This window comes from Chamaea fasciata, unplaced genomic scaffold, assembly GCF_029207755.1.
Source record: "Chamaea fasciata isolate MVZ Bird 193981 ecotype frontalis unplaced genomic scaffold, bChaFas1.0.hap1 SCAF_4, whole genome shotgun sequence".
NCBI lineage: Eukaryota > Metazoa > Chordata > Aves > Passeriformes > Sylviidae > Chamaea > Chamaea fasciata.
Genome location: NW_027094089.1, coordinates 22,229,970 through 22,246,683, shown reverse-complemented (window position 1 = coordinate 22,246,683; position 16,714 = coordinate 22,229,970). Strand labels below are relative to the sequence as shown.

The 16,714-nt window shown below is 35.9% G+C and overlaps 1 protein-coding gene across 1 annotated transcript in view; it reads right to left on the bottom strand.

The window, feature by feature from the left end:
• The window catches only part of WDR70 (WD repeat domain 70), a 135,216-nt gene that overhangs the window by 60,201 nt on the left and 58,301 nt on the right, over positions 1-16,714 (bottom strand). The window contains exon 10 of the mRNA XM_066181071.1: positions 1,096-1,270. Within this exon, the coding sequence (XP_066037168.1) occupies positions 1,096-1,270 (175 nt within the window). The remainder of the gene's footprint in view (positions 1-1,095; positions 1,271-16,714) is intronic.

Genomic DNA, 16,714 nt, shown 5'->3' with positions numbered 1-16,714 from the left:
GATTCATGACACCAGTTTCACGATTCTGCTTTTCTTGCCGCATTTCCTCAGTATTCTCATTTTGCCTTTAGAAAAAATTAACCCTGCTTCCATTTTCACCTCCAATGCATGCCATTGGTACTTATCCAACTGAATCTTCTTTGCATAAGATGGGCATAAAGAGAGGATATGAATGATTTACTAGGATGATTATTTTTCAAAGCAGTAAAGCTTAGCCTGGTGAATTTGCACTTGACATTGCATAATTAAACTCTTGGAACTGGACTGGTTTGTAAGCTATACTACACAAAGCAGCAGTGAGCGCTGAATGATCCCAGCTTCAAATTAAAAAGTAGTTGCAAGAATTATACTTGTCAGTTCTAGTCATAATTACTGGAAATAGACAATTTAGTTTAGTTCAATATGAACTATATTTCCTAATTTTGATAAGTCTGAAATAGCTTCCATTCCGACTCTGACCACAATACATTTACATAAATGGTTCAAATTTGCATTAGTGTCAATTTTTACACATTAGAAAATATAACAACATTTACCATTTAATGTGCAGCATTGGCCATATCCTCACCCACTTAAATGCTATTCTTCACTACCTATTACATAGATTATGATATCAGTATCAAGTTTTAAGAGTTACTCCTCAATATGTTCAATATCTCAAACAAATTACAGAACAAGAAATTACAGCTTTTCCCACAGATACATGGGTCTTTTTTTTTTTTTTAAACACAGACTACCAGGAATTTTCCCAGCATTTTGAACTGAGTAGCAGCACACTTAATGATCAGTTGTGGAAAGGGAGAAGAAATACTAAGTCATGCTATGGGTTATTTGATTTTCAGGACAGAGGGGGGAGGGGAGGGGAGGGGAGGGGGAGGGGGAGGGGGAGGGGGAGGGGGAGGGGGAGAGGGAGAGGGAGAGGGAGAGGGAGAGGAAGAGGAAGAGGAAGAGGAAGAGGAAGAGGAAGAGGAAGAGGAAGAGGAAGAGGAAGAGGAAATAAATAAAAATATAAGAGTACCAAAATTGATTTTATCTGCTTCAGCATTCATACTCAAAATAATAGAAGCATGTATTGTTATCAAATACTGGACTTACACTCATATTCCTATCCCAGATCTGGATAGAGCCATCTTGACAACCAGCTGCAATAAGTTTCCCATCTCTGCTGTATGTGCAAGTTGTAGGAATCACACGTTTACCTTGAACGGATCGTGGCTTAAATATGCTTTTGTGCTTTTTTTCATTGTTAACATCCCAAGTCCTCACAGTTCTGAAAAAAAAAGTTTAAATAAACAGTTGCTTTAGATAATGTCAATACAGATAAAATAAATCTTCTTGTGATGAAACCAAACACCGTTTCCAGCACAGATGGCATATAATATCGTTTGAATTCAGTTTTAATGACAAAATAACATTTAATATATGAGGACAACTTTTCAAGTAAGAAACATCATGTACACTAAAATGCATCTGAAGTTCAAAAACAAAGTAAAAACTAAGAAAAACCACACCAAACCAAAAAAAAAACCTAGCAAAAAACCACCAAACAAACAAACAAAAAACCACAAGCAAACAAAAAAAACTATTTTTTCCCAAAGGTAACAAGAAGTTAATACACGGGTACTACATAATCTCCACTGCAACTGGAAATCAAGAAAAAGAAAGTACTCTGTCCCCTACAAAGAATGAATACTTCAGAAAATAGGCATGAATGCTTACACAAATTACAACTTTAACAGATTTCTTAACTATTCAGACATAACAACAACTGAATATTCTGCTTTTAATTGGCTGGTTATTCTTCAAACCTTATTTTTAAAGCATTTTAAACATTAATTGCAGTCTTATTGTAGTTCTCTTCCATTAATCCTGAAGGTCTTGGAGTTCTGTTATAAAAATGCTCTTCAAATATTTTAGAAGACTCATTTATGTAATATTGGTTTTTTTTAAGTTGAGTTTTTTCCCACATTATTAGCAAAACAAATACATCCTTTCTCTTTTTAACGGAAAAAGAATATTGTCTGGATCTTCACTGTTCCTTAGATACAGAAAAACATCCAAATGAGCAAGAACTAAAACACTAGATACAGGTGGACCCTTTTAAACTGTCTTAGATACAAATGTTTTCTGTCCATTTAATATGTTGAGGTCTTTCCATATAAAAATTCAAAACTCTTCTGGCATCTAATGCAGAGAAGAGTCACAGAATTTGGCAAAGCAAGGAAGATCATTCATTTAGAAAGAAAAAGTCTCAAGGTTCTCAAGACAACCCCATTTGTTTAGACTACACAAACATTGCCTATGATCCAACAGCACATAATTCTCTGGTCTCTAACAAAGCAAATACAACTTTAACAGAGGCTGCCATTTCCCCAGAATGAGACAAGATACCACGGCACATTAGGAACTTCCATCAGAGCTACAAGACCAGACAAGCCACAGAGCTGACATAAATAATTCTAGAATAAAACAGACAAGAAAATGAGCTGGAAATACCTCGGAGAGGTTACAATTAATTGTATTTTTAATGACAGTAATGAGAAATCAGTAACTGTAAGTTAGAATGAATAAGCAAAATTAATCTCCCATTGCTCATAATAAAGTCAAGGTTAGTTTCATTTTTAAGAGTCTTCAAATCTCCTGTTGGTAAGGCACCACTTCATTGCTCTACTTGAAGCTCTAGCGCAAGACATTCGAGTGTTCTGATGATTCGTTTGGGTTTGAGGTTTTGGCAGATTTGTTGTTTGGTGCTTTTAACTATTACTTTTATTTTAAATGAAGCACTGTATTACAATTACAATTATGGTTAGGTTGATTAGAAAATCTTCAGAAGTTGCTTTCATCCTCAACCATTATTAGATTCTGAGATTCCCTTTTCATCTCCTTGTTTTGTTGATAACCATCTCAGTCTCCTGCCTTTCATTCACACTTTCTCCCACTGTGATATTTGCTCAAAACTTGAGTCTTTTTCCATTCCCCTTCCTTCATAATACTCAATCCCTCCTAAATCTCATTTGAATGTCCTATACCTTCAGCTTCTCTTCTTCCAGTGATGACCATCTCCTGCTGAAAAGCTCTGTCCTCTCTTACAGTGCAAGTTCTCAAGGACTGCCTTGGCACACCACTTCTCAGGTGGTACACATGGTAACACTGTTATGTGCAGTGAAGTTCAGAGCCTGCCTTCCCCTTTCATTCCAGATGTCTCACAAGCATCTCAGATGTAATTGCAGAAACAATCTCTTGAGAATCCTTTACCATCCTAATTCTTTATTTCTGCAGGCATGGAATGACTTTCTTAAGGCATTCAGTTTCCTCTTTTTAAGACTCAATGTCCTGTCAAAACTTCTAAAATTGGCTACACTAAGAGTATAGCCTTTTCACCATTTTACCTTTCCACTGCAAAGGAAGAAGAAGCACTTGTATTCTTTTATTCCTTATAAAATACATTAAAAGAAGTATGAGCCCAAATTCAGCTGTAATATCAGCAGGTCAGTTGAAAAATCTAAGTTCTCTGAACTGCTGCTTCTGCTACAGACAGTTGACCATATTCCCACACATATTACATGCCCTGTCAAAAATGCCCACATAGCCTACAGTATATATTTAATATTCCCTCAATGTTTTATTAATGTCCCCAGACTGAGCACATTTCCTGTTGCCTTGCTGCTACTGGATCTAATGAAAAAAATCTACTAAAGTAAATATTTTCTAAGAAACCATCTATATATTAGTTACAAATCTGTCAGTCATTCCCAGAGAGCCCTTAATTCTTGAGCTAAGACAGAGCTCTTCAATATCTTCTTTCAGAGAAGATCTTTTAAGTATTTTTATGGAAATATTTCCTATTTTTATTTTAAAATGGACATCATATTGCAAACACATCTCATAATACTATGTGCAAAATTTCAGCTTAGCATGGTTTCTGACTGAATCACCACCAACAAAAACATCACGAGTCATTCGTAAACTATGTATGTTTTATATTTTCCTTCAGACCAGTGAGAGACTAGAAGAAGGGATCACTGAAGGACCTTGGGAAGATACCTTCAGTACAATGAAAGGAGGTTTAGGCTGGATATTGGGAAGAATGATTTCACAGGAAGAGTGATTAGACACTGGAATGGGCTGCCCAGGGAGGTGGTAGAGTCATCATCTTTGGAGGTGTTCAAAGAAAGACTGGACATGGCACTGAGTGCCGTGGTCTGGTTGACGGTGGTGGTGTTGGGTCACAGGCTGGAATCAATCCTAGAAACCTTTTCAAATCTAATTGTTTCTGTGGCTGAATATCCCCAGCCATGGCACTCACAGCCCAGAGAGCCAAACGTGTCCTGGGCTGCATCCAGAGCCCCACAGGCAGCAGGGGAGGGAGGGGATTCTGCCCCTCTGCTCTGCTCTGGTGAGACCCACCCAGAGCACTGCATCCAGAGCTGGGGTCCCAGCATAAAAAGGACATGGACCTGTTGGAGCAAGTCCAGAAGAGGCAACAAAGAAGATCAGGGGGCTGGAGCACAATTCCTATGAGGACAGGATGAGAGTTGGGTCTGCTCAGACAGGACAAGAGAAGGCTCTGGGGAGACCAAAAGCAACTTCAAGTACTAAAAGGGGGCTTGTAAAAGAGATGGAAAGTGATTTTTACACGAGCAGATAGTGATAGCACAAGGGGGAATGGTTTAAACTAATGGAGGAGAGATTTAGGATAAATATCAGGAATGAATCCTTTACTCTGACAATGTGAGGCACTGGCATAGGGTGCTCAGCAAAACTGTGGATATCACATCCCTAGAAATGCTCAAGGTATGGCTGGACAAGGATCTGAGCAACCTGGTCTAGTGGGTGGCCATCCCTGACCTTGGCTGGAAGAGGGGAAGTTTGGAATTAGATGACCTCTATAGTCTCTTCCAACCAAAACCACCCTGTGATACTGTGACTAACATCTAACTCCTCCCACTCTAGCCAGAGGGAAAGAAGGAAAAAAAAAAAAGCAGCATAGAAACCCAAATAATTTACCTTGAGGTAATACCATGTTTAAATCGGCAATATGGCAAAAATATATGGACTGCTTCCACCATATACTCTCCCCTTCTGCTACTGACCCTCAATCAGCATACCATATAACAGTCAACTCTTGGTTCATTATGTAATTATGACTCTGGGGTTTTTTTTCCTGGAATATTTTGTACCATTTAACAATTTCCTCTTCCTCAGACATAATGAAAAAATAAATGAGATTGCATTACAGAAGTTCTATTTTCACTTCCTAAGTTCTCTGAGGTCAGTCTGTTGTTTGTATGGAAATTAGTAAAAAATTTTACCCCTGCAGCAATCAGACACTAACTTTGTTCAAGAAAACCCTCCTCCAAGAGTACCTCCTCAGAAGAAAAAAGTGGGAGATGAAGCAATAACACTGTTTTATGCTCAATGTTGCACCACTTAGCAGAAGTAGAATATTAATATTTAATATTAATATTTAACTGTTGATAGGCAGGACCATGGTATTCTTGAACTCCAGTGAGTACAAAGGAAAAATATTTCCTGAATGAGTCTTTTTTTCCACCTGAAAACAAACTATGTTTAATGAAAGTCTTTTCTTTAGTAAAAACTAGACATAGACATATTTTTAAACTATACTTCTAACATATACTGTTGTTTGCTCATTACATCAAGTTTAAATATGTTGAATGATAAGCAGTCTCATCAACATTTATGATTTCTCTTTCACAAACTCCTTTTCAATTCAAATATCCACGAAGAAGGGTTCACATACATGTTTAAATTTAACTTTTTAAATTATGTATTCCACATCTGCAAAACAGATCTTGCAAAAGCGATTTTGTAAAGTTCTTGTATTTGCCAACAGCAATTCAAAGGAACTTAAAAAAGGAGGGGAATGTTCTTTTGGAAAGGTAACGTGGATATTTTCGTGACCACTGAGAAGTTAAATGACACATAATAAACAAGTAATTTAATTACTGAGGTTCAAGGGGAGGTTTTGGCAGGTTTTTTTTTCCCAGAAATGTTTTTTTCTCTCTTTTCCCCCTTTTTTCTCACGCGCTTATGATGTTATTGTTAAGTTAAAATTTCTAATAAAATTAATTATTGGCAATGGCACTGCATTACACAAATTATTATAATTATGTAGATGCATTTCCCAGACTGCCAGCACAGAAAATTTCTCTGTCATGAGTCAGCTAGACACTGCCCTAATACAATCTGCTGAAATTCAAGAAGTGAACCAATGCTAACTTCAAAAGCCAGACCTGCCAAATTCCAAAAATTTTTGTCTGTCCCACCTCCTCTCTTTCTACTGGACTGGAAAATTCTATTGCACAATGTTGAATGTTACAGGCATTTAATATGTTAAGTCTACTCTGAATAATTAAGTCTACTCTTATCACTTGAAATACGAAAGAAGCAAAGAGTACACGATTGCTAAAATACAGATCAGGCTTAACGTTGTACACCTAATAACCTAATTATAGTGCTCACCTTTGCAATGTGTTATAGTTGCAAAGCTGTAACATACTTCAAAATCATCATACAAATATGGTGGCAATGGAACTGATCATGCCAGTACAAGATGACACCAAGGCGTCAGTGACAGAAAACACATTTTAAAGTGTTAAATTAAGACTCTTTATAAACAAAAAAGCAACTGATCTTATAGTAACGGGTTTTTTTAATCTCTTTTATGGCATAAAAAACCATGTACATGGGAATGAAAACAAGGAACTTATTAATACGGTGGAAAATTGCCTAAAGCAGAATATGCAAAGAGCTTAGTTAAGAAATGGCTGCAAAGTTCTGTTAAGATGTACTTCATGCATACGGAGGTGCAACATTATGTCAGCAAGAGAACTCTCATTATTGTGTTGTTTTTGCCCACTTTCAGCAGAAGTAAGTTATAGTCTTCTTCTGTTGAGCACATGGGACCAAAGGAAGGTTGTGTCACCTGCAGAACATGAAAAAATTTGCACACACAAACAGGTGGAGAAATCCAGAGAAACTTTCCATATTTGTTCAGCAGAAAATCTTCTAAGCAAGCTACCTACTTCCAGCATTTTAACAGAATTAAAATAATTTGAACCAGAATACAAGAAAAGCCATAACCCATATAGTAAAATCATAACTACAGAAGGAATTGCCAAAAATATGGACACAACTTAGTAATTTAATTCTGATTTTCTATCACTTAAATAAACCTTAGATGTAAAAAAAAAAAAAAAGAGAAACATCTAACAGAGTAGAAAAAGAAGTATGTGATATACAGCAAATGAGCTAGGCAACTATGAAACCACATTTTTCCATATTTTCAAATTAAACTGGGATCCTTTTTTTGACAGGAGAAATTACCATCATTTGTGCGGTACAAAAGTACAAAAGTACAAAGTACACCATTTGTATGCACAAGAGCAGCTGTATCTTAATCACTAGGGTGGAGTAGATTAAAACCTAGTAACAATGAATGGAAACAGCTCCCATTCTCCAGTGTGAAGGAACCAAAAAGCAACCAGCCCAAAATTAAAATGACACATAAGCATGTCTTAGAGAGCATGAAGGGTAGGTGCTCTGAATTACTAAGCAAAAATCCTGCTGATGGCCAATGTATGCAACATTTGAGAAAAACTAAATTAGAAAAGGAGAGAGAGAAGAACTGGAAGAATATTAGCTCAGCTAAGAAATCAGAACCAATCGACTGCTGTGCAGTATGTTCATGGGAGGAAAACAGCAGCAGCAAATACCATTTATACGGTATGGCCATTTGTTACGGAATTTAATCACTTCTGACTAAGAACACAGCCATTCAGACACAAAGGGTTACCCACCGATATATCTGTGTGACCCTTTAGAGGTTATACAGTAAAGACACAGTAGAATACCTATTGACAGAACCTCTCACTTATGGCATAAATAGTCTGTTCTTAATGAAATCAAAGATTACAAGCTTTCTGGATGGAATAATTTTTGCTTTTTCCCAGATTAAACCACTGGGTCAGGTTAACAATACAAAAAGACACTTTTAAGGTTAAAAAACTTAAGAGTAGAAACAAATTTCCTAGAAACAAGTAAGCAAATAACATAATACAAGTCTTTTACTTTTTTTTTTAAAATCATCAGATCCTTTATATAAAATGGTATCATATTTGCATATGGATTGCATATCAGCTGTTCCCTTCTACATACCTCTCCAAAGCAATGGAAAATACATCAGGAAATTTGCACTTTTTTTTTAAGTACTTCATTCAAAACCTGAAGATTCCCTCTAAGCATCTATAGATCAGTCTGTCAAAATGACCAACTCCAAAATTCAGTAATCCTCAAATTACAGCAGACATATTTTGCATATCACATTGGCAGAAAGAAAAGAGTGTCAAAACACTACACAGTAAAAACCCAATTCTACATTTTAAATGTTGACATTTATTAATTATCAACAACAGCTGTTAAGTCAAAGCTCAAGAAAGAGCATCAAGTCACACAAATGGAAATATTTCAGAATGGATCATAAAAAAAAATTCCAAGATTCTTCTCAATACTGTCTTCCCACCTTCACTGTGAATTTCCTACTGAATTCCCAAAGCAAAATTCAGATAAATAACTTGTATAGTCTGTCTTCAAAGATTTGGAATGCTTTAATTCAAAACAGTAAGTTTCATCTGGGACCTAAACGTTTCACAAGATTTTTTTTTTCTTTCTAAAAACTCTAAGATAGCCATAATTTGCTTTGAAGGTAATTGCTACCTTGGAAGACAGTGTAACATATTCATACACAAATCATATGCAGAAAGGTCAATATCAAAAGGAAAGTAAAAGATGGAAATTTTTCAATAAAAACAGAACCAACTATACTACATGTCTATTCCATTAACAGTTTTACTTTAACTTACTGTTTTTTAACAGTAAGTTCCAACGCAGTTATTGATGTTCAGCAGAATTTTCTTCACATCAAAACAAATACTCTGAACATAAATAAAACAAAAGGTTTTGTGGGAGAAACTTTATAACTTCAGAAGAAAACATTAAAAAGAGCTATTATGGGAAAGAACACACAAGCAGAAAAAAAAGCTGAGAAGGAATATGAAAGTGAAGAGTAGATGTGTTGTTTAAAAACAAACAAAAACCCAAACAACAAACAAAAAAGCCACAAAAACCAAAAACCAAACCAAAAAAACCCAAACAAACAAACAAAAACCCTAAGATGACTGTTAGACAGAAAGCAGTACTTGAGGGTATGCAGGCAAGCAATACCAGTAAGACTCTTCACTTCTAAGCAAGGAGGATTAATATTCAACATACATTATATATTCAGTGCTGCTTAGAATACATAAAAATAGAAGAAATCTGAAAACATTGATTACATTCTGAAGACAGGATAATTGTTACGGGATAAGGTGGGAATGAGAAAAATATACCTCCCCATCTCACCAAATCAAACCAACAGCTTTAAGAACCTATGCACAAGAACAAACTACATGATAGGGAAATTATGTTATTGAGAAGACCTATTACTGAGAGGAGACTGCATTTACATACATTCAAATTCTGTGCAAGATGAATTGGAGGCAAATCACTGAGGCATTAAGAAACAAACAAACAAAACTCCAAAAAGACCACCAAATAAAAAACCCCAATCTAAAAACCAACACACAACATACACCAGAGGGTTGTTCAAAATCCCAAAAGAGTGATACAGAAAAAGGTCTCTTCAGCCTAAAAGAATGGTCTCCAAATTAAAGGCATATACTGTGCTGAAAACAAAGGCTCCAGGGCTAATAGGTTAATTAAAAATAATTCATTTAGGAGTTCCAGTCTGTATTGTTGTGATGGGCTTTTTCTCAAAGAATTTTTTCTCAAGCTAAACTCATGGATTCAGTCTGTTTGCCTCCCTTCCAATGGCCAATAACAGCCAAAAACTGAACACAACCATCATGCCCAAGTTTCTATAAGCCTTTCTCCCTTAGTATTTCCTTAAATACTAAACTACTTACCTTTGATATTTTCCTGAATCACTGACTATCTTTGATTGCATTAGTGATAAATACTTGGGCAGCAAAACTGCACTAAGAGAAAAAAGTCTTGCAGGTTTTGAATTACTTTCTCACTGGGACTGACAGCTAATTTGCTTTGTTTCTTGTTGATGATGTCTTCATATACAAACCTGACTGAAGAGAAAGGTTGTTTATCTTTGCATCAACCATTAAGATTGCACTCATGGATGTCTGCACCAAAGTGTATAATTTCTTCAGTTCAAATCAGCAAGGTACCGAAAAGCAAGTCTTCAGAAAACTGCACACTGACTAGGTTAGAGAACTATCTCCTGAAGATATTTTCTTCCAATGAGTAACAGATTCAGTTATTTTAATGAAGGATATGGAGCACTGTGAAGAGACAACATGCTTTTGAATTAATAATAGTTCAAAGTCTATATTAATGTTGTGCTATTTTAAAAAACTGGGGACTGGTATTTTCCTGAGACTGTGTAGCACTTAACACACAAGAAGTCCTTCATTTACTATTCCTGCAACATCTAACTTCAATATTATAATTTCTATACAGCACATTAGATAAATTACAGATATTAAGTGATTCAATTCTGAAAGTTTTGACAGTAAAAGAAGATACAATTTTGTGTTACTTTCCAAAAGGGGCAAGCAGTTAATGAACTGAGATCTCATCTCCCACTTAGAAAAGATAAAGTGGGATGTAATCAATCTCCCTAGAGGGTACATCTGATTAAGACCAAAGGGGAAGACTTCTGATAAAGAACATCTTGACAGTTCAAGTTACTGTCACTTGCATGAATTGAAATGACTCAAGAGCAGTCTTGCATGATACTGCAAAAGGAGGAGGAGGAGGAGGGGGTTAATCACTAGGAAAACAGGATGCTTTCTAAAGAGCTGATTAGTCATGGCTATAAAATAGCTTAGGCTCACTTGGATCTCAAGTTTTTTTCACTTCATTAAAGAACTGAAATTGGAACTAACACACAGCTGAACTCGTCAGTACACCAGTGAAAAATCAACTGAAATTAAAACAGTCAAGAATTGAAAAGCTCTCTGAAGCAGCACCTCAGCTGACCCTACAAGCATTATTCTTAACTGCTTTTGTTGTCATCTTAGATCTCATTCAGACAATTTTCTGCAGGTCCATTAGCAATGAACTGCAATCTAACAAAGGTAAGTAACTAAAGGGAGCAAATTGTAAGCCTTAAATGCATTTTGATTTCTGAGGTTACAGAATCTATTCTAAACAATGCAAAGTCTGACTCAGACGTACAGATTAACGAGATGGGCTGTAGCTCTCTGGGCTACAGAAAATTTATAAGTGCATTTTACTTTGTCTTTATGTATGAAGTACCAATCTTCATACATTGCAGTGTAATCACATAAAAACTTATGACCTACTTACAAAGACCAGGACAAACTGCAGCAAATAAGGTAAATGCAAATTTAGGTATTTGTATTTATATTTTCTGGAATATCCACTGAAGTCGAACACACTTCCCTCACCCCCACAGGAACTCAGAAAGGAAAAGAGCATCTCTTCAGGAAAAGAAATGACAGTTCTTAGCTTCAGAACTCCAGAGAGTCATGATACCATCCCACATCTGTCTGGATAACCAGAAAGAACTTTTTTTATACATCATCATCATCATCATGGTCTGCTCACATCATATTCTTACATTACTAGGAAGCCCCTGTATTATTTTCTTACTTTTGTGTAAAGTTAAAAATTTAAAGCAATAGATTAGCAGACAAAACAGTATTAAATTTTTTGATTCTCAAGGATAAACAATAAGGGACTTATGCTCCCTTATCAACTATGTAATCCACATGGGGGAAAATTGGATTTTGCTGAGTTTAAAATGTGTAGAATTAAAAATAGTAAAGGCAGTTACTTTTTAAAGTAAAAAATAACTAACTAAGAAAATAACTAAGAAAATACTTTTTAAAATCTGGTTTTCCTTTCAAAGTGAAAAAAAAAAAACCAGCAGTGAAGTGACTTGTTTCATAGCATAATTTGATAAAGAAATCAAATAGCTCTAGAGTTTGAACATGTTACTTGTAGTCCTCTAGTCTTCTGTTTTCTTGAAGCCCTGAAATTTCTGACTGTTCACAAATTCAGCTTTTAGTTCACTGCACAGCCCGCTGGTACCTGAGCAACCTGATCTGAGTTGGCTTTGCACTAAGCAGGGAATTGAAATAGATGACCTCCAGATGTCCTCTTCAACCTAAATTATTCTGTGACTACAGACAACTCAAAAGGGTACTCTACCATGCATTAAGAATATATGAATATTCCTGGCAGGGACCCACACTTCCTATATCTGAAATTCTATGAACCACGAAAAATCTGCTCAAAAGCTAGTATGAACAGAACCAAGTCCAAAATCACAACAAAAACACACAAATGTCACCAACATCTGTAACTTTAAGAACTACTGGGAGACAGAAAAATCTGAGACTGACAGAAACTGGAAAATCTGCAGAAGCTCCAACTCCAACTTACATCCGTTGTCCTAAATATTGTAAAGACACGTCTTAGGTCTCCACTTCCTAATTGCATGCATGAGCAGTTAATGGTACCCACTGACACAACACAGCAATCAAACTTTAACTTGCAGCTGACAGCACTCCCACAGAGATCAAGTAGCAGGAAAACTCTCAAATAATTTTGTTTGTTTTCCCCCAGCTAGTATTCATGGATGCTTCCTCAATAATTCAACTATTCTTTAAGTGAGTGCAAATACCCAGCTCTACCCTTTTTTACCTAGGGCATCAGCAAAAATTTTAATTCTGACTTTCTTAGAATCCCAGACCAGAATCACAGAATATATCGGATCAGAAGGGACCTATCAGAATCATTGTTCCTTGCAGATCTACATAAAACGAAACCACCTGACTAAGCGCCTCATTCAGATGCTCCTTGAACACTGCCAGGCTTGACGGTGGAACCAGTTCTCTGGGGAATCTCTTATGGGGAACAGGTTCACATTCTGAGTGAAGAACCTTTTCCTAATGTCCAGGCTGAACTTACACTGATGCAGCATCATTCTATTTCATCATGTCCTGCCACTGGTGACCAGAGAGATGAGATAAGCACTTTACATCTGCTGTCCCCCAAGAGGAAGGTAACCATCCTTCTCCTCCAGGCTGAACAAGCTCAGCAACTCCTCCTAAGTTTTGCCCTGGAGACCTTCCTCCATTTTGGTCCTACTTCTGATACACTCTAACAATTTGATGTCCTTATGTACTCACTCTGTGGCATCCAAAATGACTGCCAGGACTCAAGGTGAGGCCCCACCAACACAGAACAATAATTTACCATATTTTGGTCCCACATTTCCTCTGCACTGTAGGAGGTTTCCCTTTTGATTTAAATTTTTAATTTTTAAGATGATCTACCTGAAGCTGTGTGTAGCCTTTAAAAATGAAGTTATGCCATAAAAATGTCAGTTGAAAAAGCCCTCAAATGTAAGCTTTTACCATTGACTGCACGTCTTATTGCAGCAGCTAACATTTGAATCAAGAAAAACTTCAGAAAAAATATTAATGTAAACGCACATAGTTTATAAAGACAAAAATAGCTTTACTAACCCTTTTGTAAACATACAGCTTTCAGCAAGGGCCAGTACAGTCATTACTCAAACTCTTCTTAACCAGGCCTGCTCATTTGCTGTACTCTCTTAATCAGCTCTGCACTGCGTACGTATCTATAAACAGATAAGTTAGTCTAGGACAAGCCATCCTCATGGATCTGTAATGGACTTCACACCTTTAGACATGTCAAGACAAAAAGCAAACTACTATGCCAGTGCAGTGCAAATTACTAAAAACCTGTGAGATAACCACACTTTTTTGATGAAGGCATTCTTGTATTACTAACAAGTCTTCAGAGAAAAATCTTCCAAAGACTTAGAATTATGACTTATCAGGAGATTTTAATAAGTAGGACGGAACTTTAACCCTACAAAATCACAAGGATGCCTGTTCCTGCAAAACACCATGCTTCTGCATCAAAGGATGAGATTTCTGATGTTCCAGAGACAGAAGAGAGAAAAAGCCTCACCAGAAATTAACATAATAGATACACATAATTCCTAAGCCTCACTGTTGCAAACAGCTGCATTGCTATGGCTGACATAAAAAAAAAAAATCAACTTTGAGAGGATAAATAAAGTGGGTATAAAAATCCCCTAAGTAATTTGATCTTCACAAATGCCAATTCTGCTTTATTTTTACCTCATGCAACTCCTGAGAACAACTTTTTAGATAATCTGCATGGCATTGCAATGTAAGTATTTTAACAGTAACAGATGATATAAATTACTGGTTAAACCAGGTTTGTGTGCAAGTAAAAAATATTATATTTACATAGGTGAACATTGAGATGATGACTTAAAACCTCTAACTGACAGTATACTTCAAAATAATTTTAATAAAATTACTTTATTTTGGGACCAGGTACCAGACTCTAAGTCCCTCACTCTTGGTGTTCACCTGCATGCATGTGCACAAACAAAAGGTTTCTCTGAAGCCATTAACATTTTGTTACTTCATGCACCTCTAGGCTTCCCCTTATCTGAATTTTATGGATGTTGCACTAATCACGCACATTTGATATTTAGCTCTAAGCAGTATTATCTGTACCAGTCTGGGAGTGCCTTATTTAAGTTAATTTCCAATTCACAAATAGTCATTACAAGAAATAAAACTCGTTAGGCTCACTACCTTAAAGTCTAGCTACATTATGGCACTAAAAGTACATGGAATACATTTAAGTTATATTCCATATAATGATATACCCTTCCAGACAAAGTGGGTGAATCTCCCACATCTCTAACACCTTCAGAAACTTCGCAGTATTTTCTATTTTTTCAACACCTTACACTCTTGAAACTGGGAGACTTCAGGAGTACTTCAGCTTTTATTTGAAAGTACCATGAACTCAAAGTATTATGCAAGTTCCTACTAGAGGCTCAGAAACAAGAAAAACAAGTAACCGATTTGGTAAATATTTTATTGATTTGCATTTTGAATGAATGGATGTTATTATGTATCTACTTGAAGATCTCCTTGGCACTGTACAATAAGTTACCATCTGTTTGTTTCATTGCTAAATCATTCATTTGTATGTAACCTGACGAGGAGGCTCTTCAAACCAAGCCACTGTCTTTCTAACAAAGTAGATGAGGAATGCTCAGAATATTCATTCCATCAATCCTGTCATAACGGTGTTAGCCTTCAGAAGAAGGTTTAAAAACTAAGGAGCTTGCAATAAGAACAGCTAATTTAAAACTTCATTGACTCTTCCCCAAAATATCCAAATCTGTGAAACAAAATTATAATGCTATTATCTTTCACGTACAGTGCTCAAGAGTCTATTAATGTCATAACCTTAATGATTAAATGGGTGTCTGGCCATTCTAGAGTCACTGTGAGACTTGTTACTCAATGGCAAATTTTCATACAAATGTGAGCTATGTAAAATATAAGAGACATCCTTCATTTACCTGGAAAGGTTTTTAGAGTCCATGGCCATGGACTCTTGTCCTCTGAGGAAGTCTCAATGCGTGAAAGAATTGGAAACATATATTCCATAAAAATGGCAATTTTGATTTAGTGGTCCAAAAAGACAACTGTATTATGTATTTTTTACAGGCACAACAGTCATTCAGTGTTTTATGAAAGACTAACAAAAATCTTCCAAAGGAAAAGCAGTTCACACTGTGAGTAAACAGGTGCTGGAATGATACATCACTTAGAAATAACTAAATTCAAAAGCTATTCAGAAAAAATCAAGAATTTTATAGCTTGGATAAAATAGTTTTTTTCCTAAAAAAGTGACACCAGGACCAGAGTTCTAAACCTAAACTTTATCTCAAAACAAATGTGCTTTAAGTTAAATTATTTGCTAGGTTTTATAAAAAGAATGCTGATAGAATAATTAATTTTTAAAGCCTAAGTGTGTACCACCAAAAAAGAGAAGACACCTTTCTTCATCTCTGAGACTTTTCAGTACCTGATATTCTGCTGCTATCCACTTAATTCACTGTTAATCACACAACAGATGAAAGCTACAAATGAGTATAAGTAAATTATTTATTTTGAAAGGAGGAATGTATATGGCCCAGTAAGTTTATGATGACAAAAGAAGATCTGCATCTTATCTCACCAAAAGTTCAACCTCAGGAGACTGAAATGTTTGCCAGCATGTTCTAAATCATACAGACACTAGTGAATGTGGATCTTAATTGTAGAGATTAGCTGACCAGAAGTTTCCATTATCATTAATGAGCTAAACTGAAAAACATCAATCAAATGTTTTCTGTCCTAGCAAACTGAAGATTTCGCAAATCACGTGTCTGGAAAGATGTCAAGGAGAAGAAACATTTACAAAACCAAACTAATCCCTCTCAAGAGAAATGTATTTAATATAAAGCTTTATTAGAAAGTATTTGAATGACAATATTAGCTTAAAAATTAACATTATTGCCACAAAATAACTGAAAAAATGGTCTACTGGGGAATGATTTAGAGACAGAAGTAGGGGTGGGGGGAAGGAGCTAAGAAGTCAATGAGGAATTGGTTGATAAAACTGTGAAAGCAGACCGATTTTGGAGCAAAAAAACAACTAAATTGAATGAAGTCTTTCAATTAATGTGCTATTGTAACAACTCTTGGATCCATATCCTACCTGCAGCTCCACATGGACA